This window comes from Canis lupus, chromosome 9 (assembly GCF_011100685.1).
Source record: "Canis lupus familiaris isolate Mischka breed German Shepherd chromosome 9, alternate assembly UU_Cfam_GSD_1.0, whole genome shotgun sequence".
Taxonomy (NCBI): Eukaryota; Metazoa; Chordata; class Mammalia; order Carnivora; family Canidae; genus Canis; species Canis lupus.
The window spans coordinates 2,317,421-2,344,277 of NC_049230.1; the positions used below are offsets into that span (position 1 = coordinate 2,317,421).

General features: G+C 52.6%; 1 protein-coding gene across 5 annotated transcripts in view; it reads right to left on the reverse strand.

Moving 5' to 3' along the window:
- Positions 1-26,857, reverse strand: part of RNF213 (ring finger protein 213) — a 98,333-nt gene that overhangs the window by 38,953 nt on the left and 32,523 nt on the right. For 4 of the 5 annotated variants that reach the window (XR_005364131.1, XM_038546364.1, XM_038546362.1 and 1 more), the window contains 17 exons: positions 26,310-26,463; positions 23,668-23,841; positions 22,541-22,630; positions 21,288-21,410; positions 19,420-19,597; positions 17,383-17,556; positions 16,930-17,079; positions 13,989-14,578; positions 12,841-13,006; positions 11,622-11,839; positions 10,270-10,410; positions 9,987-10,151; positions 8,150-9,305; positions 6,716-6,909; positions 6,365-6,520; positions 1,951-5,562; positions 203-339 (listed from right to left, as the gene is read on the reverse strand). Coding sequence is in view for 4 of the 5 variants with exons in the window: in XM_038546364.1 (XP_038402292.1) it covers positions 203-339; positions 1,951-5,562; positions 6,365-6,520; positions 6,716-6,909; positions 8,150-9,305; positions 9,987-10,151; positions 10,270-10,410; positions 11,622-11,839; positions 12,841-13,006; positions 13,989-14,578; positions 16,930-17,079; positions 17,383-17,556; positions 19,420-19,597; positions 21,288-21,410; positions 22,541-22,630; positions 23,668-23,841; positions 26,310-26,463 (7,578 nt within the window). In the remaining variant the exon portion in view is untranslated. The remainder of the gene's footprint in view (positions 1-202; positions 340-1,950; positions 5,563-6,364; positions 6,521-6,715; positions 6,910-8,149; positions 9,306-9,986; positions 10,152-10,269; positions 10,411-11,621; positions 11,840-12,840; positions 13,007-13,988; positions 14,579-16,929; positions 17,080-17,382; positions 17,557-19,419; positions 19,598-21,287; positions 21,411-22,540; positions 22,631-23,667; positions 23,842-26,309; positions 26,464-26,857) is intronic. The other variant, XM_038546363.1, reaches the window with a different exon arrangement.

Genomic DNA, 26,857 nt, shown 5'->3' on the forward strand with positions numbered 1-26,857 from the left:
GCTGATTTCTGAGAAATGCAAAAGGCAGCTGAGACGAGGGGGCGGCAGGGAGAATGGGACACTGTCCTTCTCTGTCACGTGTCCTCGTGTTCACTAACCAGTGCTGGGGACAGCACCAGTGATCCCTGCAACCACGCAAGGGAAGCACAAAGCAGTCTGAGCTGGGAGTCGAGGGGACAGGGAGAGAAGGTGGGACCCTCACTGGACTCTTCTGAGGAATGAGCTCTCGGTGTCAAACTGCTGCAGAGACAGGATTGTAGGCCTCACGTCTCCATCCATTACTTCTGATTCCAAAATTTTACAGTCATGGCTGGTCAGCAGTCTGGAGAAAGTGGTGATCTGCAGAGTCAGGAAATGCCAATGATTTGCTAGAATTCAAGGGAGGTTACAGGTCTGCTGGGTTTAGGGCCTAGAAACATGAGGATGTTCAACAAATATCCTCTCTGGGCTCAGCATGCATTGTGCAGTTGGCACACAATAGAAAAGAATCCAAACCCAGAGGAATGTTAAAAGGGGGGGAGGGGCAGTGTTGAGGCAAACAGAACCTATGTGATCAAAGGTATCAGAGAGAAAACTCATCCTGTCGTTACGTGCCTTTACATCTCCTTGGACTCCAGCCTCTCTTCCTGCTTGACTCCTCCCAGAAATTCTGATGATCCCTTAGGGCTCAACACAAATGCCATTGCTCTCTCACAGTCTTCTGCACACTTCCAGACGGACTTCAGATGGATGGTGCCCCTTTCACCCCATAACTGTTACCAATTCTCCTGTAACACTGGATCATAAGCCCTCCCCCCCACCCCAAGCAAACCAAAACACTCCTTATGGGCATGCTGATACCATAGCTCCTGAGCCCCAAACTCCAGGCTGGCCTGGCCACAGAGCTTCTGAGCCCTATATCAAACTGAATGATAGATGTGCCTGCGTGGATTCCCCAGGGCATCAAAGTCTGTCCCGAATGGAATTTACCACCAATTACTTTTGTTCATTCCCGGACTGTAATTAACCAAACCTCTGGTCATCCAAGGAAGAATCCAGGAAACCATGCCTAGAGTCCTCCGTCTTCCATAGCCCCCAAATGGTATCAGCCACTAGCTCTGCCAATTCACATCTTAACTATTTCTCAGGTCCATCTACCCGCTCCTCTACTTCGACTAAGTTGGTACAGCAGCCTCCCTACCCGCGTATCTTTCCTGTGATAGTCATTTATCGGGCTTTCTCCTCCACTTCTCCGAGGCAATGGGACACATCTCAACACATGTTCCTCTGTCTCTCCACTCTCGAAGGCAGACTCAACTCTTCAGCATTGCTCATAAGACCCTCCATGAAGTCTCCCCAACGAGACTCTCATCTCCATCTCTTGGCCTTTGCACCCTCAAACTTCACGCTGTGTAGTGACCAGTCCCTAGTTTCCAACACAGACAGTACTGTTTCACACCTCAACACCTTTGCTCAAGTACGGGATCTCTGCCTGTGATACTTTCCCAGCTGCATTTCACAATCAGCTTGAGGGTCCTCTGACCTCCTACCCTGGTCTACCTTCCTCCTTGCTGTCCGTATGGATAGCACTGTTGTATGGTGCCAGCAGCACCCATTCACGGATTTCATGCTGTATGCTCATCAAGGCCAAGAACTGTGCCAATGCATTTTTATATCCTTGGTGCCCTCAGCACGGTACTCAAATGTGTCACTTTGTTTGTTGAAGCAAACGCTGTTTATAATGTTACTATCAGCACAGACCTCTGCACAGAAACAGGCACTTAAAACTTGCTTTGATTCAATTTTCACGAATACTTGGGTTTTCTCACACCTGATGAAGAGAAACTAAAGTCTCACCATATCCATATGTGACTCCTGTTCACTGATTTGAAAAGAATCCTGAATTCTTGAAATGGGATTCAAGGCTTCGGAGATGAAAGAGGACAAGGGTAAAATTATAGAGATAATCACCTCTGTGAAGATGACACGGCGTTCCAGATCCACTGCGTGAAGCTGAGCCTGAAGGAAGTCTGCAAAGGAGTTATGTTGCTGCTTGTGGTAGTATTCTCGAGACAGGAATTGTGCAGTGAACAGGCCCAGGGAGGTAGTACCCAGCCGAACCACCGCATCTGGCGTGGCACAACCCAGCAGTACCAGCTTGGCCTCCTGAGACACCTTCTGGTAAAGTTCATCAGTCGGGAAGTTGGGACCTAGCCTCTGCGTGACCTGGAGCACCACTGAGGCACAAGCGTCAGGGTGGTAGCCAATGAAGACTTCAGAAGGGCTGTATTTGTGTGTGGCTATAAACTGTTCTGTTTTCACCTCTACAAAGTTCTCCACCCAGGTCTTGAGCTCTTCCACAATACTTTTCTGCCATTTCTCCAAAACGGTGTTGATATCCAGATAGTGTTTCTCCAGCCGGTTAATGAGGGGGATGGGAAAGTGTTTGTAGACAACATCTTTCTCTTCAATGACTATCAAGCGGAAGTCTGGGTGAACCCGACATTTGACCCGATGGGTCCCCAGACCAAGGTCCACGTACTTCTGGCCTCCGAGGTAGACGTAGTACTGATTCAGTGCATCGTAGAGGCTCTCGTAGAGGCTCTGCAGGTTGAGCAGCACCACCATCTTGCCAGTTTCCATGCAGATCTTCACTCGGTTGATGTTCCTGCAGACCTGGGTGTACTCTTGGTCCCTAGGAAAGCTGGAACCAAAAATGATCTCTGGCTGCTGGTTCTCACTGAAGAACATCTGCTGCTGCAGGACCTGCAGGGCCGCGTAGTTTCTGGTCAGCACGAGTAGGTAGCGGGATTCAGAGTCATCCAGCTCCCTGCCTGGCACTGTCTGAAGGTCGCCGTACATGTTCTGCTGGATCAGCTGCATGGTGCTGACTTCTTCCGAGCACTTTGCCTCAGGTAAATTGGCTGTAAAAATGTCCAGAGCATGGATGTCATCTTTGCCACTGAAGTTCCGAAGGATAGCCTGTGCAATATCTTGCGGGGAGGGCTCTTTGTTAGAAGCCTTTGCCTTGGCAAAGACCATCTTGATGAGGCTATAGTAGTCACGAAGGCCAAAGAATTCCTTGTCTTGCTTCTCACACACTGTTTCATAGGCTTTGGCAAAGGGTGCAAAGAACCCTTGGACTCTTTTCTGAACTAAGGGCTCTGAAGAGCAAATCCCCTTCGCGCTCTCTATGAGCTCTTTCTTGTTGGGACTGCCGCGTGACACAAAAATACCTCGGTTCATCTTGGCAGGGTCAAGGGCCCAGTTGGAAATGCCTATGAAGCCAACCTTTTTGTGGGGGGCGGGATTGTCTTCGATGCACCCGTATTCCAACAGTGGGTGCAGAGCCTTCAGGGGCATTTTAGGTGAGTCTTCGGCCAGCCCAACCTCATCCAACACCACCACGGAGACGTACTGGTATAGGTCCTTCTCCTGCTGGAAGCGGGCACACTGCTTGAACGTGCTTATGATGCCTTGCGGGGTAGAATGTGGGCTGCACTGGAATGACACCAGATGGACCTGCTTTAGGCTCCGGAAGAGGTCCGAGTGAGCCGCTGGGCCTTGCATGGCATCTGCCACGACGGTCTTAGCAAGAGATTTGGAGCTGCCGGGCTTCCCCACTAGGAAGAGGGGAATCTTCAGCTCAATGCAGATAACCATCATGAAGACATTCTCCTTCAAAGCCGCGTTCCTAGCAATGGTTTTCCTTAAGGACACACCATCTAGAAAAAGATCCTGAGTTTGAGTTATCTCCTCCAGGATCACCTTGCTATCGTTATATGGTTCTGGAAAGAACACGCAGATGTCTTTCCAATATGGTTCCTTCTGTTCTAAAGAGGCGTGATAGCACACCCCAAGGGCCAGCACCAGGGACCAGAGGACAGGATCTCTCTTAAAGTTGTTTTTGCTGACATGGGACTGTTGGAGAAAGGAATCCAGCTTTGCTAGGAGCATCTCACTGCGGTTGTAAAACCATCTGAACACTCTGACACAGCGCTCTACGTCCCTGAGGCTGACAAAGCTGCACTCATTTACTCTCGTCCTCATGAAACCCTGAGAGGTGGAAAGCACTTCTGTGATCACATGAGTCTTATCTTCATCTATCCTGATGGAGCCCACCAGCCTCTGCATGATCTGCTGGATGTAGAGCTTCTCGGCATTGTTATTCAGCTGTCCGAAGTCCCACACCAGCGGGATCAGGCTGGGCGGCAGAGCGTGCACTCGGTACACCAGCTGCCTCAGGGGGATGGAGCCAAGCCTCTCTGCCGTGTCCTCTGCCCTGACCCTGTATCCCAAACCGGCTGACTCCAAACGGCAGATCATCTCCTGCGAGTGCTTCCGGTAAGGGTTGCAGGCCGCTATGATTTGAAGGCCCGAGTCCTTGACCAGGGGCTGGCCGTCCACTGTATGATCACACAGGACTTCCTTGATACAGCTTATGGCTTCCGTTGTATTGGCCTCATCGAAGAACAAGATGGTGTCCAGTTGATGTTGTTCCTTATTGAGGAGAGCTAGTTTCTCTGCCTCCCGGACTTTGGCATAGATCATCTCCGCAGTGGTTCCACCGTGGACCTTGACCAGCTTCATGGTTTCAGCTTTGGTGCTCCCACATCGCAGGTCACTGAGGAATTTAACGAGCCTGGTTTTCCCACAGCCAGTCTCTCCCATGATGATGACGGGGATCCCACACCGGAACCGCATCTCGATGGCCAGGATCTTTAGCATATTGTCCGTTGTGATCTCATAGGTGTCATCAGGGTCTATGGGGCACTGGATGCCCAATGCCAGGCAGAGCTTTGCAAGTTTCTCTTGCCTGGGCAGCTGATCAAAGTCAACATTGAAAGGCACCCTCTGCAGCAACAACCCCTGGTACAGTTTCTGCCCCATGACGTCTTTCTTGATCACCCTTCCACTGGAGGGATGAATGGCATCAAGGCTGGCATTCCTGTTGGATTGGATGTGGAAGCCTATGAAGGTCATGGACGTGTGGTCACCATTGAAGAACACGTACGGGTGAGGCTCTGATTCCCACCTCTTCCGGAGAGAGAAAGGGGCTAGGTCTTCGTCCCTGACCCCGTCCATGATGACTGCGTGCCTCCCTGGGCTTTGGTCATTCGTGTGAAGTGTTGGTGTGGCAAAATCTCTTGCCATGAAGATCATGAAGGTGACCACAAAGTTCTTGAAACCTTGCAGTGTGTCTCCAACCACGTGTGAGTTACAGAAGGCAGAGGCCTCACAATCTCTGAGCTGATAATTCAGGAACCCGGCAAAGTTCTGTAGCTCTGACCAGGATGGATCAATCAACCCACAGTAAATCAGGAAATACTGAAGGCATTCCTCAGGGGTGCCTTCCACAAAGCCTTCCTGGTACTGAAAGTTGTCGAGGTTTTTTTTCTCGTGGAACCGTTTCAAATACTGATAAGGCCTCTGGAAAGTCTCACTACGGAACACTGTCAGATCCATCCCTGGATCATTGTAGCTCTCTTCAGGATTCAGCTCCATGTTTATCACTTCTTTGGGAGGCCGGCAGGTGACTTTTGGGAAGACGTCCAGAAAATTGAACTGGGGGGTGTGTGTGCTCTAGAAAGGGGAGACAGGAATAAAATGGTTATGACTACATTGGTTATTTCCTTTTTATTTTTTTAAGATTTATTTATTTATTTATTCATGATAGACAGAGAGAGGCAGAGACACAGGAGGAGGGAGAAGCAGGCTCCATGCCGGGAGCCCGACGTGGGACTCGATCCCGGGACTCCAGGATTGTGCCCTGGGCCAAAGGCAGGCGCCAAACCGCTGAGCCACCCAGGGATCCCCCATTGGTTATTTCCTAAAAAAAGCTTCTGAATTTTAACCCTCCATGTTACCTACACTGGATAGACCCTTTTGAGAACCCACTTTCTGTAAACTCATTCCTGTAGACTCCTTTGTGGATGGGCTGCTCTCTTTTGTACGTTGATATATCACAGGAGCTACCTGCACAACCGTTAGGTCTTTGCCACCCAACTTCCTGAAACAAAATCTCTACTAAGTACAGGTATGTGCATGCGTGTGTGTGTAAGACTCCCTTTTGTTAAGAAGTGTCTATGGCAAAAGCCTCCTTCCCATCTCAGCTGGCATTAAGAAGGACGGAGTGTGCCCAGCAGATGGATTTACTGTGCTTTGAGCACCACTGGCGTTTCACTCAAATGGCATCCACCCCAAAATGAATGCTACAAACTTGAGATACTCCTACCCAAGAAAAGTATTTTATTTTTATTCAAGACGTTATTAAAGAGTAATTGTAAAGGCTGATTCATCTATACAAACACAGTGCCCAGCGGCTTCGCTGAGGCAGAAACAGGGAGCACGGGCACAGAAACGTGAAAGGGCCCTGGGTACACACCCGTCTTGAAGGTGCCTTGGGTAGTGCTGGAGTCGTTTCCAGGATTTCAATGATGTATAAGTGGCGCGGGTTCCGAAGCCATATTTTCCCATTTATATCCATTAAGTACCGCAGGATGAGGAGCTTGAAAATGAACACCCAAAGTCCAGTCTGCACCTAGAGACAGAATCACATGGGTCTGTAAGCACTTGCACAGACAGCGACACAATCCAACCCCGAGGGTCTTGGACGGAGTGATACTGAGGCGCATGCAGAAAGAGGAAATTCTGTATATAGGGAGGGGCCAGGGTGGGACGTGGGGACTGTGTCCTCCCTGGCTCGGCCATTCAACTGACAACCTGGGGCACTCACGGAAGAGGTCACATCAAAGTGGAAGATCACAGGCATCGTCTGGTAGTAGGACTTCAGGAAAGGCAGGAGGGAGCTCAGCACTTTTTTCTCGTCCACCTGAGGGTCGATGAGTCGGATAACTTTCAGGGGCACTTCTTTGTCTCTAAGCTTCCTTTCCAGTTTGCTATGTAACCTCTCCACATATAGAGACTTTCCTGTAACATGAGAACAGGGAAATTAGGGGGCGCCGGGGGGGGGGGCTCAGTCAGTTAAGTATCCAGCTCTTGATTTCGGCTCAGGTCATGATCTCGGGGTTCTGGGATGGAGCCCCGCATCCAGCCCTGCGCTTAGCGCTGAGTCTGCTTCTCTCTCTCTCTCTCTCTCTCTGCTGCTCCCTCCTCTCTCTCTCTCAAATAAATAAACAAAATCTTAAAAATAAAATATGGAAATTAGGTGCCAGGGTTGTGGACTTGGAATAAGAGAATCCAGAAAGATTTATTATTATTTTTATTATTTTTTAAAGATTTTATTTATTTATTCATGAGAGACACAGAGAGAGGCAGAGACACAGGCAGAGGGAGAAGCAGGATCTCGGGATCATGCCCTGAGCCGAAGGCAGACGCTCAACCAGTGAGCCACCCGGGCGTCCCCAGAAACATTTAGAACAGGTCACTTCTCCGTGCAAAATTCAGAACTGACGCAATATAACATCATGGTTAAAAAATGTACTCTTGGGATCCCTGGGTGGCGCAGCGGTTTGGCGCCTGCCTTTGGCCCAGGGCGCGATCCTGGAGACCCGGGATCGAATCCCACATCGGGCTCCCGGTGCATGGAGCCTGCTTCTCCCTCTGCCTGTGTCTCTGCCTCTCTCTCTCTCACTGTGTGCATATTTATTAAATAAATAAATTTAAAAAAAAAAATAAAAAAATAAAAAATGTACTCTTGAACCCTCAACTGTCCTTGCTGGGACGGATGGTGGGATCTGAATGGGAGGGCAGTGGCCGCGCCACCCACGTCTGGGGGAGGAGAGCAGGTGCAGGTGCAGCTTTTCCGTACAGAGAGAGTAGTGCTGTTAACGCGAGAAAGTGAACAGAAGGGAAGTCAAGGGACATTTGTTTCTTCCTAAGACAAAGCAGTCACACCTCTCTCGGCTCTCAAGACCCGTATCAACCTGAAAGTGGCTAAAAGAGTTTAAGAGAGAAGGAGCTTTGGAGAAGCTTGTTGAGAGGAGGGTGGCTTGGCTCCCTGGAGTCGCCAGAGCATGAAACCCAGGAAGAAAGGGCGTCCCGTTCCAGCACAGGCCCCAATTTACAGCTTTGCAGGATCAAAACCTCCCTGAGACTCAGTTCCCCCTCCTACAGAAAGCTCCGTCTGAGTTGCCCCTGCTGGATGGGGAAGGGCTATCAGAGGGTCCCTGGGTCCCGGGGGGCCCACCCACCCCGGAGCTGTCATTACCAACGCCAGCTCTCTTGGAGGTCACGACCCCCACGCACATCCGGTCCCGGAACACATCGGCGGCCGACGGCATGTTCTCGGGCACCTGGAAATGCTTAGCCAGGTAGGCCTGGATGTCTTGGAGGGGTGCCTGGGGGGTGATAAGGACTTTGTGCTGGCTGAAGGCCGAGGGCAGGTGGCAGTGTTCCCGCTGGGAGTCGCAGATCATCACCAGCTGGAAGTCACCCTGATGCGACTGCAAGCACAGGTTCAGGAAGAGCGTCTCCGCCTGGCAGGCCACCTCGTAGCTCAGCAGGTCCGCATACAGCAGGCTGTAGATCCCGCGCCCCCTGGAGCCTGGGGTCAGGCAGCGGCGCAGGAGCAGCGCCACCTCCTCAAATGTGGTTCCCGGGGTGCAGAGCAGCATCTCGTCGAAGGTGGGCAGGGGCTCGTTCTCCATGTGCCTGTAGATGGCCAGGGCCGCCGGCAGCACCTCCGAGTGGCCACAGACGATGAGGTTGGGCTGGCCGACGTGCAGGCCTTTGGGGAGGTCCCGCTCCACCGGGTGTCTGTTCATGCGGGCCAGGGAGGCCAGATAGAGGCCGAGGGCCTCCAGGTCCAGGCAGTGGGGCAGGAAGGCACTCATGCACACCATCGACTGCTCCAGGATGGCCCGCAGCTTGTCCACCAGGCTGAACTCATGCGGGAGCGCCTGCCTCAATCCCTCGGCCGCTGTCCTCTCGTGGTGCCTGGCAGCCTTGCCACTGGACCCCCGGAGGGCCTCTTTGACGTCCCTCAGGGTGCAGTTGCCTTTGATGAAGGACAGCATGGTGAGGGCGGCAGTGCTGGGCTTCTGTTCCTTGAGCTGTGTGCTCAGGTACACAAGCTGCTCGGCGGTGTAGTAGTTGAGATAAAAGTGCTTGGCCCGCTTCTCTGCCACGAAGCTTATCCAGTGGTCCAGGAAGTCCTCCATCTGCCTGCTGACGGCCTCCAACAGCTCGACCACCGGCCCAGTGCCCTTGAGCTGGTTTATGAGCGTCAAGCAGAAGTCCATCCGAAGGGAGACGCCGTGCCGGGGGGAGCAGTACACCTCAGCTTTCCAGGCCCTGAACAGCATGTTTCCGGCACAGTAAAGGTTTATGAAGGACTGGACGAGCCTCTGCACATTGGAGAACACCTGTAGGAAATGGAACCAGGTGGGAGATATCACAGGGCCACGTCAGAGGGGACACAACCATCTAGAATGACACGAACTGATCTCTAATTTGAAGAACTTGGGTTCACGTATTTCCACTGATTCCCTGTGTGGCCTCGAGGGCCCCGGGGTAATCCCAGACACCTTATTTCCCCATTTACATAATCAGCTTCCAGGAGGGACTCTCTGATAAGGGTAAAGGCTGTCATCATAAGGTACAAACGCCCTTGAAAGACAAGAACACAGCACAACGTCTGGAGTCTCTTACGTACGATGGTATTCCTTTATCAACATGGTCACTTTTGATTCCGATGAAGAATGACTGTCTACATCTTCTAGTCTTTGTGGGTTCTCACTGACTTACAGGGTAAGTGAAGCAAGAGAAGTCCCTTCCTGAGGGCTGAGGACAATTCTGTCTGTGCACCTTAACAAAGGACCACCGACCACAGGGCTTGTCGGAGCTCGGTCATCTCTTGGGGTCAAGAATGGGGGTACTGCATTCTGCGGACCTGCTAGCTCTTCGTTCCATGCACTTAAAGCAGAGCGCTTCCTATCAATTAACCCAAACTCAAGTCCTTCTGACTTCCTCCAGCCACTGGGCTGCGAGAGTCCTCGGCCCAAACACAAGCTCGAGACCCTTGCTCCGCCCCGACGAGTCCTCACCTTGGAGAACACCTCTACTTGGACATTGCCGTGATCCTTCTTGCCAGACATCAGCATTAATTTGTTCAGAAGCTCCTTGAGCTGTTCCAAAGAGTAGACTCGCACCTCCTCATGGTCTCCGTGGCTTTCAGGCAGGAGCAACTGCAGAACCGTGTCTGGGGAGATCTGTGGAGCCGCACATGCTTAGAGGGCATTTCTCTAGAGGCAGGGCCCCCCCCCCCCGCCCCATTTCCAGCAGCCTGCACAACCACTGCCAGCTGTGCCAGGAGGCAGGGCGGCTCACCTTTTGGCCATCTGTGGGGGCCCCAATCATATAGATGCCTTTGGTGTTGATGGCTGTCGCCAGTGACAGGGAAGAGAGTTCTACTGACCCGTGGCTTTCCCTCACGGTTTTCAGCCACTCCAAGTTCCTGGCGGAGTCACGCTGTTGGGACGGGAGGGGAACAGGCCAAAGTGTGAGCAACCTTCCTTCTCTTCTTCCTGTGGTGCCTCCTCTCTGGTCCCCATGGGGTGAGCCCCTCCTCCCCAGCTGCCCCTCGCAGTCCCTGTCCCACAGTGTTGCTCTTATGTGACGGGCTGTGGGTCCGTGTTCCCCACCAGTGGCCACTGGCCTGGCTGACACCTGGGGGCACGTGGACAGGACGGTGGGAGAGCTTCGTTCTGCTGGGCCCCCAGGCCAGGGGGATGCTGGGTAGAGCTGGGCAATGCAGCCTCACGTTCTAAGTGCGCTTCTGGGGACCCCACGTCCAACCAGAAGCACTCGGGAGAAACTACAGCAAAGGCCTTCTGTGCAGACCTAAGCTCCAGCAGCAGAAATGGAGACGCCTCTGTCTGGTCCTTCCATCAACTCTCCTTCCCTCCCTCACCCCTGGATGGCTCTGGCCAGACATCGCCTCTGCATGCTAGCCACGTGACGCAGTACAGGTCTGCGCCGACCCTGGTGCACAGTTTACTTAAACTAGCATGTTCATTCATTTTTCTGATAAAAAATTAATTTATAGGGGTGGCTGGCTGGCTCATTCAGTGGAGTGTGTGTGACTCTGGATCTCAGGGGCCTCAATTCAAAAGCCCCATGTTGGGTGTAGAGATTGTTTTAAGACATTATACTAATTGTAGGAAATACGGAAGGTACAGAGACATACACAGAATGAAATAACAGTTATCACCATTCAGCACAGAACACTGGTCCTGCGTCAGTCTTCTTTCCATGTGCATTTTGCACGATGGAAGTTGCTCTCATTTACATGAAATTCTCAATCCTCTTTCTAATGTCACAAGGGAGAGGAAGCATCTACACATATGAAGGGAAACTGGTGGATTTTTTTTTTAAGACTTTTTAAAAATTTTATTCATGAGAGACACAGAGAGAGAGAGAGAAAGACAGGCAGAGGGAGAAGCAGGCTCCATGCTGGGAGCCTGACGTGGGACTCCATCCCGGGTCTCCAGGATCATGCCCTGGGCCAAAGGCAGGCGCTAAACCACTGAGCCACCCAGGGATCCCCCGGAAAACAGGTTTTAAACCTCATTTGAACACCTGCTGTACAGGTGGGGTAACCTGCAGTCCTGCCCCTCGTGGTGCCCAGCGACCCCATACACAGCCTTGTCTGCTCGGGTGACGCCAGAAATAAGACATACCAGTTTATGGGGCAGGTGCGGATCTTTCTCCAGAGCCTTCCACATTTCTTTGAGGTGCATCATGAACTCATTGAATCCTGCACTCGTGTCCAGCTTATACAGCAGCGACGCGGAGCCCTGCACGGCATCGTGGAAGCAGGCCACCCGGTCCACGTCGATGTCGTTCTCCCCCGCCGAGATAGAGGCCAGGTCCACAAACACCTTCAGCTCGTTGATGCCTTGGGGGCAAAGACACGCAGGTGAGCCCCGGGCTGCTCCGGCACGACCCCCTGCTCCCCGTCAGACCTCCAACCACATTTAGCGAGGCTAGAAATGGACGGGGTGGGTTTTTAGGGTCTGATCCACTTTCAGCTTTTAGTATGAATCTAGGGCTGCTTTTTCTTCTGCTGTCGATGTTGACACCAGCGGCGGATGCCTGGCCTTATGAAGCAACAGGGACATCCAGACACGGCAGGAGGCCTCCGTGCACTTGTTTTATGTAATCCACGCAACGTCACCATTTAATACCAAAAGAAACCGGCTCAGCTGGTAAGTACTATGTTGACAGTGAACTATAAAGAAATGGAGATAATTCTCCTTGGGCTGCTTACTAGTCCAAGGATATATGTCAAAGTGGGCATTTGGGAGCACCAAGGCTCCAGATGAGAGCCGCCCCCTCTGCCCTGCCCCGCACACCAATGCTGCCACCGCCACTGCCCCCTTTCCTGCTTCGTCCACCTTACCCCTCCTGCTCCCCTCCATGCAACCCCTCTGACAGAGGCGCCTAGGCCACAGGGCAGAAAAGCCTTCCAAGCTCTTGCCCTCCCCCCCAAAAAAGAAATGCACATAACACTAACGAAGCTGATGTAATCAGAACTCTTCTGTGCACAAGAGCTTATACGTTTTCCAGTTAGAATCAACCAGAGGAAAAAGCTGAAGGGGGCAAGATTTGTAAGAATGTGATCCCCAACTGTATCCAGCAAGCCTCCAGAGTTGGGGAAGAAAAGTAACCAAGGAAATCGGTTTTATGCCAGAACATAAGACATACTACGGCCTGCATCATGCACGTTCTGCTGACAGTCGATGAGGCACACACTGAACACCCACGTACGGGATGCAGACATGCCTGATCATCACACAGCGCGTGACCTGTCTGCAAGTGTAGGAACCCCTCCACCCACCCCGTGAGCCATCTGCGCACCCTCTCCAGACCCCCAGCAGCCTCAAAGACCGGCTGTACCTCCAAGAGCCTCCCGGACCCAGCTAATGAACTCCTTCCTCAGGGCCAGCTCCTTCAGACACTGGGACCGCGTCTCACTGATGTCCTCCAGCAGCTTTTTGGCATTGATAAGCTCCCTGCTGATCCGCTCCAGCTTCTCGTGGCGGTACTTGTCAAAGTTGTCAGTCTGCAAGACAGAGCTCTACTGTGGGCTGGACCCAGTTACCCGGAACCCCGGGGTGGGAGCAAAGGCACTGACCAACCCAAAGGCCCCGTCCATGCCCCTCCTGGACTTGCAGCAGCTAAAGGCAGGTGCATGAAGCTCCTGTCCAGGAGCTGGGATGCTAGAGGCCCCCACTGCCATCTCCCCATCGATCCACGGTAACTACTCTGCCTCGGTACCTGGCATTCCGAGAAGCGACTTAGGTAAGAACTTTGCCAGGTGCATATTGTTACTTTTCCTATTTTTCCTACTTTTCCTATTGTTATTTTCCTATTTTGCCAGGTGCATATTATTACTTTTCCTATTTTGCCAGGTGCATATTGTTACTTTTCCTATTTTGTTACTTTTCCTATTTCCTACTTTTCCTCTGCGCCTTTTGAAACAAAGGCCCAGAGTGGTGACCTACTTGAGAACACGCTGCTGGGATGCAACCTTATGTGTCTGCAATTCCAAATTTCGTGCTACCTTTGCATCGTCTTCGTAAGTGATTATATTGTGTTGTAACAGAGGTCACGGGACGCCTTGCAAAGGCTCGCCTGAAGGAACCAAAGCAAAGGACTCGCCCCTCCACTGTAGCCGAGACGGCTTACGGTGGGCCGCTCCTCGCCAGCACCAGCCGATGTGAACAGAGGGGCCTCTCCCGCCTGTCTCTAACCTGCTGAGACCGGATTACTCTTTCCAAATCCCTGGCTACTGAAAGAGGGTCACTGTCCGTTCCCAAATTCTCAACCCTCGTGCCAACCTGAGAAAACGCTCACTTGCCAGGAGCACTCACGCTACTGATAAACAGGTAAAAATGAAGACCTTGGCACGGTCAGACCGTCAGGTGAGACACAAATGACAACTCTTGGGGAAGGCTGTGAACCTATCCTATCTGGCTCCCAGAATCTGGAGAGCCTATGGGAACCCCCACCTCCACCCCGAGGGTCCCTGGCAAATAACTTACAAAGTGTAACAAAGTGTGCAGAATACTGAAGTTGCCAATCAGGCCCAAATTCTCCTTGACCTCCAAGATGACCTTGGCTGAGCTGACAGCCTGGTCCAGGTGATGATACTCCTGGATCTGCGCAACGCGATCCTCGATCCAGTCCTGCTGGTCGCTGGGGTCCAGGGCACACATGGTCCGGAGGTCGGAAGTGAGGTTGCTGTATTTATTCACAAAGTCCTTGAAGACAGTGTTGACCTCCTGAAAGGTGATCTTGCCTGACCTCAGATCCTCATACAGTTTCATAAACTTCTTGAAACAAGGGACATACAGGTATGTATACACCTCCTCAAGCTGAAGAATCTGTTGTTCCAGCTCCTCCTCGGGTTTTCTCAGCCCCTCCGTGGTGTTTTCCCAGAAGACCTGGAAGATGTGGCTGTCCTTCAGCTGGTCCACCTTCTCGGCCATCTCTTGGATGTGGGGACTCAGGTTGTAATGCACTGTCCTCTTCACGTCCGGGGAGCTGGATGACAGCCTCACTGTCACAACGTCACACAGTCTTTTACTGCCCAGATCTTCCAAGTTTTTCTCCACCATCTTTTCCAGATCCACTTTGAAACCACAAAGGAAATCAGAAGTCAAACCTCTGCTTGAGACACCATTTCACTTTACTTTCCCCGTATGTACTGTCCTTGCTGCTCATCAGAAAACTCATATAAGCACGCTTGCTGGCCATTTCCCTCACTAAGAACCCATCTGTCTCCCTGCCCCGAGCTGGTTCATGAACTCTCACAACAAAGCAAGCACAGTCGCTTCTGGGTGCAGATGGCAGTGTGGACACTGCCTGCCTCACTCCCTCCCCACATCCCGCGCTCCAGTGCTAGCACAGACTTGGTCTTGGAAAAGTCATAAACCGGCCGGGCTAGGAGGAGCAGAAAAGATGTTCACAGCTAGAGCAGGGGGCAGTAAAAACCCAGATGTGCAGCGGTGGCCAAGGCCGAGCTGGGCCCCAGGGTGTGGACCCCAGCCCACAGTGGGGAGGTGGGAAGCAGGAAGGCTCTGGGTTCCCTGATGGCATATGCAGCGGTTGCTCGGCCGCTGGAGGTGGGACCTGCTGAGGAAGTGGGGAGGGTCTGGCTGGAAAGGCTGGAGAAGAGGTCAGACTTTCATGCCCACCCCATTCTAGGTAGCAGGCCGGCCACCCATTCCACTCCGGCCAGTGACAGCTGCTAGCGTGGGGACCGCAGGGCTGGCCAGCCCTTGGGAGAGGACCTCACGTGTCCACCGCAGGCCCCACTGCACCACCCTTAGGGTCTTCCCTAGGGTTGCCGGCCCCTCTCTTCATCCAAACAGAAAAAGGATGCCCAGACACACATGGATAATCTTTACTGTGAAAGGCAGACATGGCAACATAAAGATAGAGGAAAGAGGAAACTCTGGGAACAAAAGACAAGGAAAACCTCTAGGGGCACCTGGGGGGTGCTGTCAGTCGGTTGAGCATCCCGCTCTGGGTTTCAGCTCAAGTTGTGATCTCAGGGTCGTGCCATTGAGCCCTGTGTCAGGCTCCCTGCTCAGCGGGGAGTCCGCTGGAGATTCCCTCTCCCTCTGCTCCTCCCCCTGCACGCTTGCTCTCTCTCAAATAAATAAATCTTAAAAAAAAAAAAAAAGGAACACCTCTAAACCAAAAATGCAAATACTCTCAGAAAAGACAACTGCAGCTGTGAGCAAGAACAGGATAACATAAAAAAGGTCATTCAGAGAACAAGAGAAGTTCCTCTTCTAAACCAGACCCAAGTGTGAAGTGAAACGAAAAACAGTGGAAAGGCTGAAGGTCATGTTGCAGAAATTTCTCCAACAGCAGAGCGAAAACCAAAGAGACGGGCAGCAGAAGAGGAAGTTTAGGAAAGTTCCAGCGACTGCACCCCAGGAGGCCCAGCACCCAACGGCGCACGGTCCCATGTGAGAAAGGCGAACCACTCAACTAATTCTCAAGAATTGCCCAGGACTCAAGGACGTGGATTCCTGGACTAGAAGGACCCTCCCCATCATGCCCAATATGGTGGATGGAAAGGACTCCCACCGAGGATACATCCCCTGAAGCTTCAGAAGCAGGAGACCCGAAAGATCTGAGAGCTTCCAGAGAGGGAACGCATGCCACACACACAGGCCGGTGGTGAGAATCGCATCTGGATCCTCAGCAGTGCAGGGGCGATGCAGCAATGCACTCGAGAAGCTGCAGGATTTCTGCTGTAATTCCGCCCCTGGCCTGGCGGTCACCCTGGTCGAGGGCAGACATCCTTAGGGGTGCAAAGGTTCAAGATCTGTTCCCTCTCTCGGGGGGAGGGGAGGGACGGAGAACTCATTGCACTAAAACGCAGGAGTGAGAGAGCCGGGCCGGGGGGCAGGGTCCGAGAAATAGATCTAGTCCGGGAGAAATGTGAAGGAAACCCCTAGGATGGCGAAGGAAGGTTCTAGAACCACAGCCTTCCAGTCGAGGGAGGATCCTTCTGGAAGATCTAACTGATTGTTTGGCAAGGAAATCCAGACAGTCCATAAAGAGCCAGGGGGTTGCACTGAGAGCAGAGCGTTTGAGAAGGCGAGAATTTAAACTCCAGAGACACCCCAGCTGGCGCGAGAAACAGAAGAAGAATATGGTTGTGGATGGTGCATGTACGCAGCCGGGATCACGGATCCCTGAACGTCGATCTGCTGGAGACGTTCCTGGCAGGAGCAGGCGTGGGGGCGGCTGAGGGGCCCGTGTGCGCAGGGGACGCAGAGAGCCCAGCCCTCGTGTCCCACGGGGGCGGATGCCCCAGCCCGAGCGGGGAAGGGGTGTCGGAGCGCCATGGGGGGTGGGGGGCGTCAGGAGAAACAGCAAAGGGGACTCTGCTGCCCCGAGGCTGCCGTGTGGCGTGAGGCCCCGGGGCCCCTCGGTGTCGTTCGTGTTAACTCTGAGGATCACCTTGGACCAGCTGTTTCACCTTCTCGCACATGCTCAGGAGACTGCTCACACATTTCTTCTCCCTCTTCAGAGAGCTCAGCTCATCCTTTCTCCAGACCAGCACTTCCCCCACGTTGTGTTCATTCTCCAGGGATGAAAGACTCTTTCTGTCTGGAAGGAAAGAGTAACCCAGTGGAAGTGGGAGCGGGGCCTTCCCAAGGGTGGCCACCATCCCCTTCACGGCCCTTTGGAGCTGCTCACGGCCACGGGGAGGGACACGGTGACACTTCCTGGGTCACCCTTTGACCACTTTCTCACCGGTTTCCGTGGGATTAGAAACCATCCCGTCTCCACTTAACTGACGGGAAGAGCCGCTCACCGTGAAGATGACAGAGGTCACCCCCCCCAAGAAGTCCCCGGGCCAGCGCAGTCATCGCAGGCGGACCTGCGGCTGGAGCCCGCTCGGAAACGTACTCGACTCCCAGATGCCCAGGAACTGATCCGTGTGCTTCTCGATGAGCTCCAGGTGTCTGACCAAAATGGTGCCGTGCAGGAGGTCCTCGCCGACTTTCATGAACACAGAGCTGCCGGTAGCCAACAGCTCCTTGCTGTCCTCGGTGATGTTGGCTAATATCTTCTGGTTGGTTCCTGATCAGATGGAGAACAGAGTGAGAACAGCGGGGGCCCGCCCCTCGCCCCGACTCTGGAAAGCACGGAGGTCCCCAACAGCCTCCCCGTTGGGCCCCCACTTCCACACAGGCCAACTCAAGGTCACCGGGCGTCTCTGGACATGCTTCGCCCTTCACTAGGTTCTACGTGTGCCTGGCAGGCTTCCCAGATGACCTTGTTCATGAAGACGACTCCTCCCAGGGCAGAAATCAGCCAAGAGAGCCACGTTGCTTAGGGTTTTAAAACCTGCGCCCCACTCAGCAGGCTGGATATTATTTTTCTTTTAAAGATTTATTTATTTGTTTATTCATGAGAGCCACACAGAGAGAGGCAGAGACACAGGCAGAGGGAGAAGCAGGCTCCTGGCAGGGAACTCGATGCGGGCAGGATTCAGTCCCAGGACCCCGGGGTCATGACCTGGGCCAGAGGCAGAGGCTCAACCGCCGCACCACGCAGGCGCCCCAAGATGTGGAAGAGACTTAAATGCACATCTCTAAGTGAAACAAACCCATCTGAAGAGGCCACAGACTGGACGACTCCCACCATACGACATTCTGCAAAAGGCAGAGCTTCAGGGAGGTGGGGGGACGGACGAACAGGACAGTGCAGGACATTCTGTAGCATATCACAAAGGTGGACACACGTCATACGTTTGTCCAGACTCACGGAGCGTGGAACCCTAATGCAAGAGGGAACCCTAACGCAAACTGTGGAGTTCAGTTAATAATCATGTACCCATATTGGCTCATCGGTTGTCACCAATGTCCCCCAACACAGCAAGACATGAAGAGCAGGAGAAACTATGTGTGGCGGGGGGCAGGCAGGTAAAAATACGGGAACTCTGTACACTCTGCTCAATTTTCCTGTAAATCTGAAATTGCCCTAGAAGTGTCTATTAATTAAAAAAAAAAAACACAGGGGCGCCTGGGTGGCTCAGCGGTCGAGTTTCTGCTCAAAGGTGTGACCCCAGGGTCCTGGGATCGAGTCCTTCATTGGGCACCCCGCAGGAAGCCTGCTTCTCCCTCTGCCTGTGTCTCTGCCTCTCTCTCTGTGTCTGTGATGAATAAATAGATAAAATCTTTTTTAAAACATTAAAATTTAAAGATTAAAAAAAAAACCCCACAAACGTAACCTTTTCAAGCAGGTAGCTTTCAATAATGTACATAAAAATCCCACATCCACGATCTTATTTTGTCGCCACCACAACACTTGCACGCAACAAGCTCAGCTTTTGTCCCCATCATCCGATGGAACAGAGACCGCAAATCATCTCACTGGGATTTTTCATTCTGAATCCAGTGCTTTTCCACTACATCTGAATCTGACGACTTACACACACACTTGAATATAATGTTTTTGGGGCGATATCTATCTCCCCCACCGAAACACTCAGGCACGGAGGGTGGGGGCGGAAGAAACAGACGGTACTTGGTCTTCTGTTCAAAGGTCAACATTGGATCGGACGTTGACGCTGACCTCAGAATAACAGAGCCGTTTCTACAGCCAGACAGGCTTGGGTTTGAATTTTAGTCCTTAACATGCATCCCCGAGACCTTGGGTAAGTCACACAGCACAGCCCCATCTGGAGGACGGGGATCTTTCAGGGCCATCTCAGGGTGGCCACAGTGGCTGGGGCATGGCTGGCATTCAGGGGATGGTGGCTTTCGGGGCTGGCTCTCATTCACCAGACGGCACATCCTGAGTCCCCTGGGTTCCTCCCTCGGGTCTGCTTCCTTTGTCGAACACCAACCTGTCCTATCAGGTGGAACAGTCTGCCACCCACCCCCCCGGGGGTCGGGCAAGCGGGCGGAGCCGGCGTTCCCAGCACCCCCACGGACGTACTGCACAATTTGAAGAGATGCTTGATGTCCGGACATGTGAGCAGGTGCTTCAAGACCTCATCCAGGTAGCGTGGGGCGTCCTCGTTCCTCGGCCAGGACTTTGTGATCACAGCCGACACAAGGGTGCCGAAATTCTGCAGGTTGTGGTAAGAGATCCTCTCTAGAATACTGGTCTGATTCTGTAAGACAAGGGACAGAGACAGAGAGAAATGCAGGAAGGGTTTTTTTTTTAAATTGGTTTGCTTCTGAATAATGGAAGTAAATCACTCATCCAATAGCACCCCAGGGATCCTCTGTGGCTCATTCTACAGAGCCTCAAGGAACCTGAGGACTAAATACCTCGTTTTCCCCAAGATCTTCCTGTTTCCTCACGTGACCAACAGCAGAGACGTGGAGATAGGCGGGCACACATATGCACACACGCAGAAAGAGGCGTGCACAGGCCATGCGGACACGCGCACACTCCATGCCCCCTCTCCTTCTGGCTCGCCGTCACTTCCCATGTTTTTTCCCTGGACTTACCATAAAAAGCACCAAACGTAATGTGCGTAAAACAATTTATATGCATAGACTCTGTCGTAAACCCTAATTCTGACCTGTGATAGGCTTTTTGAAAGCCTGCCTACACACAGCACATGTATTTTAACTCTCCTTTCTGGGTCCCCCGGCCAAGTGACAAAGTGTCCTCCCCTTCTTTGGGTTCAAAGCTTTTACAGAAATTTTCAGGAATTTGTTAGAAAAAATAATAATAATAAATAAAAATAAAATAGAATAAAAATAAAAGGTAGGGTTAGTTTATAAGAGATACTTTTTGATACCGAGAAAGAAAAAAAAACAAAGTTTTATCCAGCAACATATAAAAAGGATTATACTAAGACCAACTGGGATTTTTCCCAGGGAGGCAAGGTTGGTTTAAGATGAGAAATTTGTTACTGTGATACATCGTATCCAGGGAAGAGAGGAAAAAAAAGAAAAAAAGAAAAAGACAACATAGGATCGTCTCCGGAGATGCAGAAAACTTTCAGACAACATCCGATGCCATCTCATGATAAAAACTCTCAACAAAGCACAAATAAAAGGAACATGCTCCACCTGAGGAAAGGCTTCCGTGAGAAGCCCACAGCTGCTGCCACCCTCACCGCCGACGGACCAAGGGCATCACCCCCCTGAGATGAGGAGCAAGGCGAGGATGTCTGCCCCGGAGGCTCTTGTCACACCCTCTCGAGAACAAGACACAGAGGCATCCGGATTGGAAAAGTAGTAAGACTATTTCTACCTGCCTATAACGTCATTTCATGTATTAAAAACTCCTAATAACAAAATAGAACAATTATAATAATATATTGTAATAAAAGGTAAATGAATGTGGAAGAAAAAAATACCCCACAAAACTCTAAAGCACACACGCGGTCCCAGGAGGTGTCCCTAAGAGGCAGCCTGGGGCAGAAGGCCTTCCCACCCGGCAGAGAAAACCCTAAGTGATTTCCCAGAACCTTTTCAACTTCACACGTTTCTCTTCTGTTCGGTCAGCCTGTGGAGTGTTCTGCCGACACCCGCCCAGCAAACGCCCAGACGCGGAACCACAGGCCCGCTGGACCTGCGCACTGGTGACCCCAGCCAAGGTCACCCGGATTTTGGATTTGTGGCGCGTTACCTGTAGCAGCGGGAAGCTGAGCAGCATCTCGGGGAGGCGGTCAAGGGCAACGAATTTCAGAACCCTTCCTCCAGGGCCGGGAGGGGGACACCCGGTGCCCACCCCAGCGCTGCCAACGGGGCTCAGGACCAGCGGGCACATGCCCCCCCCAGGTCCCAATGTCTGAAGACCCCCACTGCGAACCCCGTGTCTCCCGGGTGGGAGGGGTCACTCACCTGGCTGGCTGCGCTCACTGCTTCAACGACACACTTCTCGAAGCATTTTGACACACTATCTTCCTGCCCCCTGGCATCCCACTGGGGGCCACAGAAGATACAAATCTGGTCGAAAGGCTTCTCCTGCAAGAGCAGAGAGCGCATTGGCAACTGCACCCCAACACTCCGGGCGATGAGGACACCCGCCTTATTTCCACCTTCCCCACATGGCGGCGGGTCCCCGGGATTCCACTTCCCACCCCGCACTGACCGTGTCCCCCAGCCCCTCCCCACTTGTGCCCATCACACAGACGAGGCCCCAATTCAGAGCCTCCCTTCCAGCTCTGCAGGATAAGCAGCTGGCCCCGCCGCTTGCAAAAACAGGTAAACTTTGAAAAATAAGTGATTTTCCCTTGTTCCTACTTTCCTACAAAGCATTACTTAACAGTTACACATTAACGTCTCATATCCTATAAAAACAAACCCTAATTTTCCTACGGTCATAAGCTTTAATTAAAAACTAACATTTTGGGCAGCCCGGGTGGCTCAGCGGTTTAGTGCTGGCTTCGGCCCGGTGTGTGATCCTGGAGCCCCAGGATCGAGTCCCACGTTGGCCTCCCTGCATGGAGCCTGCTTCTCCCTCTGCCTGTGTCTCTGCCTCTCTCTCTCCCTCTGTGTCTCTCATGAATAAATAAATAAAATCTTGGGATCCCTGGGTGGCGCAGCGGTTTGGTGCCTGCCTTTGGCCCAGGGCGCGATCCTGGAGACCCGGGATCGAATCCCACATCGGGCTCCCGGTGCATGGAGCCTGCTTCTCCCTCTGCCTATGTCTCTGCCTCTCTCTCTTTCTCTCTCTGTGACTATCATAAATAAATAAAAATTTAAAATAAATAAATAAATAAATAAATAAATAAATAAAATCTTAAAAAAAAAAAAACCAAAAACGAACATTTTTGTTCCCCCATGTGTCGCTGGGTTTAGTGAGGCTTGTGTCATCAACAGGCCACTTGGAGCTACTGCAGATGAGGGCGCTTCACCCCCTCACCCCATGCCTAGGGTTCACCTGGTGGCAAGGCCCCGTTCCCTTCTTCTTTGCTGGAATGCCATCTTTGGTCAAACCAGTAAGGCTAGATCAAAAATGCAAGGTCACATCGACCGCACGCCCTGTGCACACTAGCACTGTCCATCCAAACGCACCGTTCCTATCTAGGTGGTTACAAACAGTCTGGCTTCATCAAAGCACTCCCCAAAAGGAACACCCCGATTTCTGGTACCTGTTTGATTCTCCCTTCCAAGTCCTCCAGCAAGGACTCCTTCCAGCCATACTCCACGGGGAAGTTTATCTTCATCAGCTGCCTCCAGACCTGCAAAGCCCACATGTCAGTGACAGCCACAGCAACAACTAAGTGCCACAGTGAATTCTATTTAAAAAAAAAAAAAAAAGAAAGAAGGAAAGACTGTAACAGTAGTTCCAGGAGGGATGGGTACCTGGGTTCTGACCTCATCTTTGTCCCTGGTGAGCTGTGTCAGTGGCAAGTCAGAGCCACCCACCCCAGCCTTCAAAAAGGAAGGGCCCCGACAGGACCAGGCAGCCAGGATGGCCCTTCCACCATGTAGCTGGTTTTTATTCTGAAAACATGTCTCCCCCTTGCTTTATCTCCAAAACCTTTGAACGTACCCATAAAGTTGCAAGAACGGCCCAATGACACCCATGATCCTTCGAGTGGACTCCCCCGTTGTTGAGGCTCAACGGCTGCACTATCTCTTTCCTGCTCTCTCTATAAGAAGCGCTTTCTCTGCAGAACCCCCGCAAGAGAAGTTGCAGGTACCCCACCACATGGCCCCAAAACACTTGGGGCAGGCATCTGGAACACCGCAGCCGTTCTGCTGCATGATCCCGGTGCACGCAGAAAGAAAATAGCAGCGGAGGTAAAGCACCCCCCCAGCCTACAGCACACACCCTTCCCAACCCTCCGGCCTGAGCAGCTCATCCGCTCCCACCCAGGTGACCCCTGGGGGCCAGACCCCACAGCCGCCCCGGGCCTACTCATCCAGCTTCCTTCTGGAAACTTCCCAGCCTTTCTGAGGACTGTTTTTCTCTTCTTTGACTTCAGATGCCTTGTGCTCGGTCTCCCCTTCAAGTACCTCTCGCCTCCACAGTTTCCTGACCTTTTCAGCCATCCCTACCGGCCACTCTCCTTGCTGACACAGCCCGGAGGCGCCTCACCACAGGGCCTGCATGCCCACCCTTCCTATGGGGCCTGTCACGGGGAGGGGGCCTGTGGGCAGCGTGACCAGCACCGCATCTCCAATCCTGCAGGTGGACCATGGGCCCCGGGCCAGCACGTCGCATCCCTGCTCAGACCCCTCTGGGCAGCATCTCAGCCCAGCAGAGCTTTACCTTGATTTCATCTGTGTATCTGAAGGTGAGAACTGCCCTGGCACCAATGATATTGAAGATACGCTCCCGAAAAACGCTCTGCAGCCAAGCTCTGGTGTTGATGATGGTCCCCTGGAACACCGCATGCACAGAATTCCTCCTGGCTTCCTTTCCCAGGCCCTCGGCCGAATCCTGCTGTGGCAGGAGAGGGGTGTGTGTGTTAAGGTCCCCAAGCCGCGACTCAGGCCATTCTGGAGACACTGTTCTCCCTTCCAGATTCTTGGCAGGAGCCCAAGAAGTAGCAACCTCTGAGTCACACGAATGCGTTCAGGACCCGGGCCTCGCCTGCATCTCAAGGTGCCTGATTTCCCTGGACTCTGTGGGTTCGCTCTGAGAGCAGGCAGGTCGGGCAAAGTGGGGCCAAGGTTGGGGGAGGATAAGCACTCCACCCCTGTGAACTGCCCTAGCACAGGGACAGCAGGGGGGAGGGGGCACCCTGCCTTACCAGTGAGCAGATCACGCCCGCCACGTAGAGCACGCCAGCCCACCTTCTCCAAATGGCTGGGAAAGGAGGCCCAACAGCAGAGCCTCCAGCAGCTCAGAGAAGCCCCACCAGTGCGCCATGCAAACCCCTGCTCCTTGGCTGCGGGGACGGCCCACCGTGGGCCAGAGGTAAACCCAAGGCCCATGCTTTCTTCCATGAGGCTTCCTCTACTCCCTTTTCCCGTCTGAAAAATCCGTTTTCTCTGGGGTCACGGAGAGGGTCCTCCCAGTTCTGCTAGCGTGCGTCCTTCTTCAACAGAGGCCGGCAAGTCAGGCGTGCGTCAGGACCCACAGGTGGCTCTGCAGCCACTCCTCCTTCCAGGGACGCTCCCTGAGGACCACCCTGTGCCCTTCATCCTGCCTGGTGGCCAAGGAGATACCCTTCCTGCCGTGGGAGCTGATGCTTCAAGGGGGCGGGCCACAGTCCACAGACAGGCAAGCAGCTAGTCCTTAACCACAGTAGGTGCCAAGCAGGGAAAGCACAAGGTGTTCTCAAGCACACGAAGGGGATGGAACCCAGCCTGGAACAGGAGGGCGCCAGATGCGTGGGGAGGGGTGGACACAGGTGTACCCAGCCAGCATGCCGGGTCAGAGGACAGCGAGAAGTGGCAGCAGTTCTCAGCTGACTACTGGACATCCTAGCACTTGCCTAACATCTCCGAATGGCACGAATCCCTCTAGAACGATCCCGAAGCTTCAGCATGGTGTGCTTTCCCTGTGACCTGGCCTGCTCTAGACCTTGGCCCCTTCCCAGCCACACTCCGTTCCTTACTGGCCCTCGGGAACAGTGGTGCTCCTCCTCCCTGACCAGGGGAGGGCAGTTCCCACTCCGTAGGCACACCAGCCCTGCCATCGGTTCCCAGGGCACCACGGCGACTCTCCAGCCTACCACCTGTGCCCTGCGCTGCAGGTGCGTGTCCCCTGGGCAGCCCCCCAGAGACCCTGCTGCAAGGAGGGCCCTTGCCTTTCCCATCCCGGCACCTCCTGCACTCGGCACAGGGAAGGCAGAGACGGGCAGTCCGTGAGCAGCTCCATCTAGGCGGGAAGCCTCACGTGTGTGCTCCCTGCTTCTCTCCATCAGGTGTCATCAGGTGTCCCGTCAATTCAGCTAACCCTCAACATCAGGACCCAATCAGAAGCTGTATGAACACGCATCATGCACTTTTGTTGAATTTTAGATCGGCAAACCTTTTTTGTTTTCATGACACGGGCAGAGTATTTTTACCATGATGTAAGTTACACTGCTCTGGGGTTCCAACCCACATTGAAGACTTTTCTGCAGGAAAATATGCCCTAGAAAACCGACAAATTTCCTAAAATACAGTTTATCTGGAAGTGGGCATGTGCCTGCAATGGTTTAGATGACACCTGCTTCAGGAAAAAGCAATCGCCTCACCAATAAGAGTTATTTTAAAATGTGTCTTTGGTATTTTAAAAAGAAAAAGTAAAAGGAATAAAAATAAAATATATACTGAATTCTTTCCTATCATGAACGTCCCGATTCTTAATCGTAATACGTGTAACCAAAAACTGGTCAGTCTAAATATAAAATCTTGAGGCGTCTGGGTGGCGGTTCCCCCTGGGAGGCATGTGGAGGGGGTTGAGGGGGCGGGCATAGGGCACTGGGGCCTCCCTACGGCTTGCTTCGAGAGGGCGTGCACCTGCGTGGAAGGTACAGAGGTGTGGACTTGGGAGGTGCGGACTTTGCTGCCGTATCTAAGGAATGGCATGCAGGAAATGAGGTCAAGTGGGAACAACCGCGCATGACATGCACTTGGGGCACACATTTTAGGATACCTTGCCTGACTTCCCAGCCACCCGCACTGCTCTTTGATTAACCCATTCAGTGGATGTTCTGTACCCTGACCCCCACACTGCCCCTCTGCCTCAAACGGAAGCCCTAGGATGGCAAAGGTGCAGGCTCTGACCCCAAACCATCCTCAATGCACAGAACAGAACAGAACCTAGCAAGGGGGCAGGTGCCCCAAAATTTCTGAGGACAGAATCAGCCACTCCGTGTCCCTCTAACCATCCTAGAACTGGCCAATCTCTGTTGTGAATCACTTGAAATTCCATACGTATCGTGGGTGTGACGTGGTGTGCGTGTGTGTTCCACTTACCACTAGAGGCTGAAGTGTAATAATTCTGCAAACAATCTCAGCAGATAAGGCAAGCAGCTCATAAAGTCTTTCGTCTTTTGTGATGCTGCAGATAGTTTCGTGAAGTTTCTGGCACACAGTCAAGTAGGACTGTATCAAGGGCTCCTCAAGAATCCTACCCCGCAAAGAGATAAGAGAAATCATTGAAGTAATTTATTTATTTATTTATTTATTTATTTATTTATTTTATGATAGTCACACAGAGAGAGAGAGAGAGGCAGAGACACAGGCAGAGGGAGAAGCAGGCTCCATGCACCGGGAGCCCGACGTGGGATTCGATCCCGGGTCTCCAGGATCGCGCCCTGGGCCAAAGGCAGGCGCCAAACCGCTGCGCCACCCAGGGATCCCTCATTGAAGTAATTTAGGAGAAATGAGAGAACAGTACCCATTATCCACGACACGTTCCTTCCTTTCAAAATACCAGCAAGGAAGGCATGTTTTGACCCCCTATAGGTTAACATCGGGAACTTACAACCGACATAAAATGGAAACAAAGTCCTTTTGGTTTG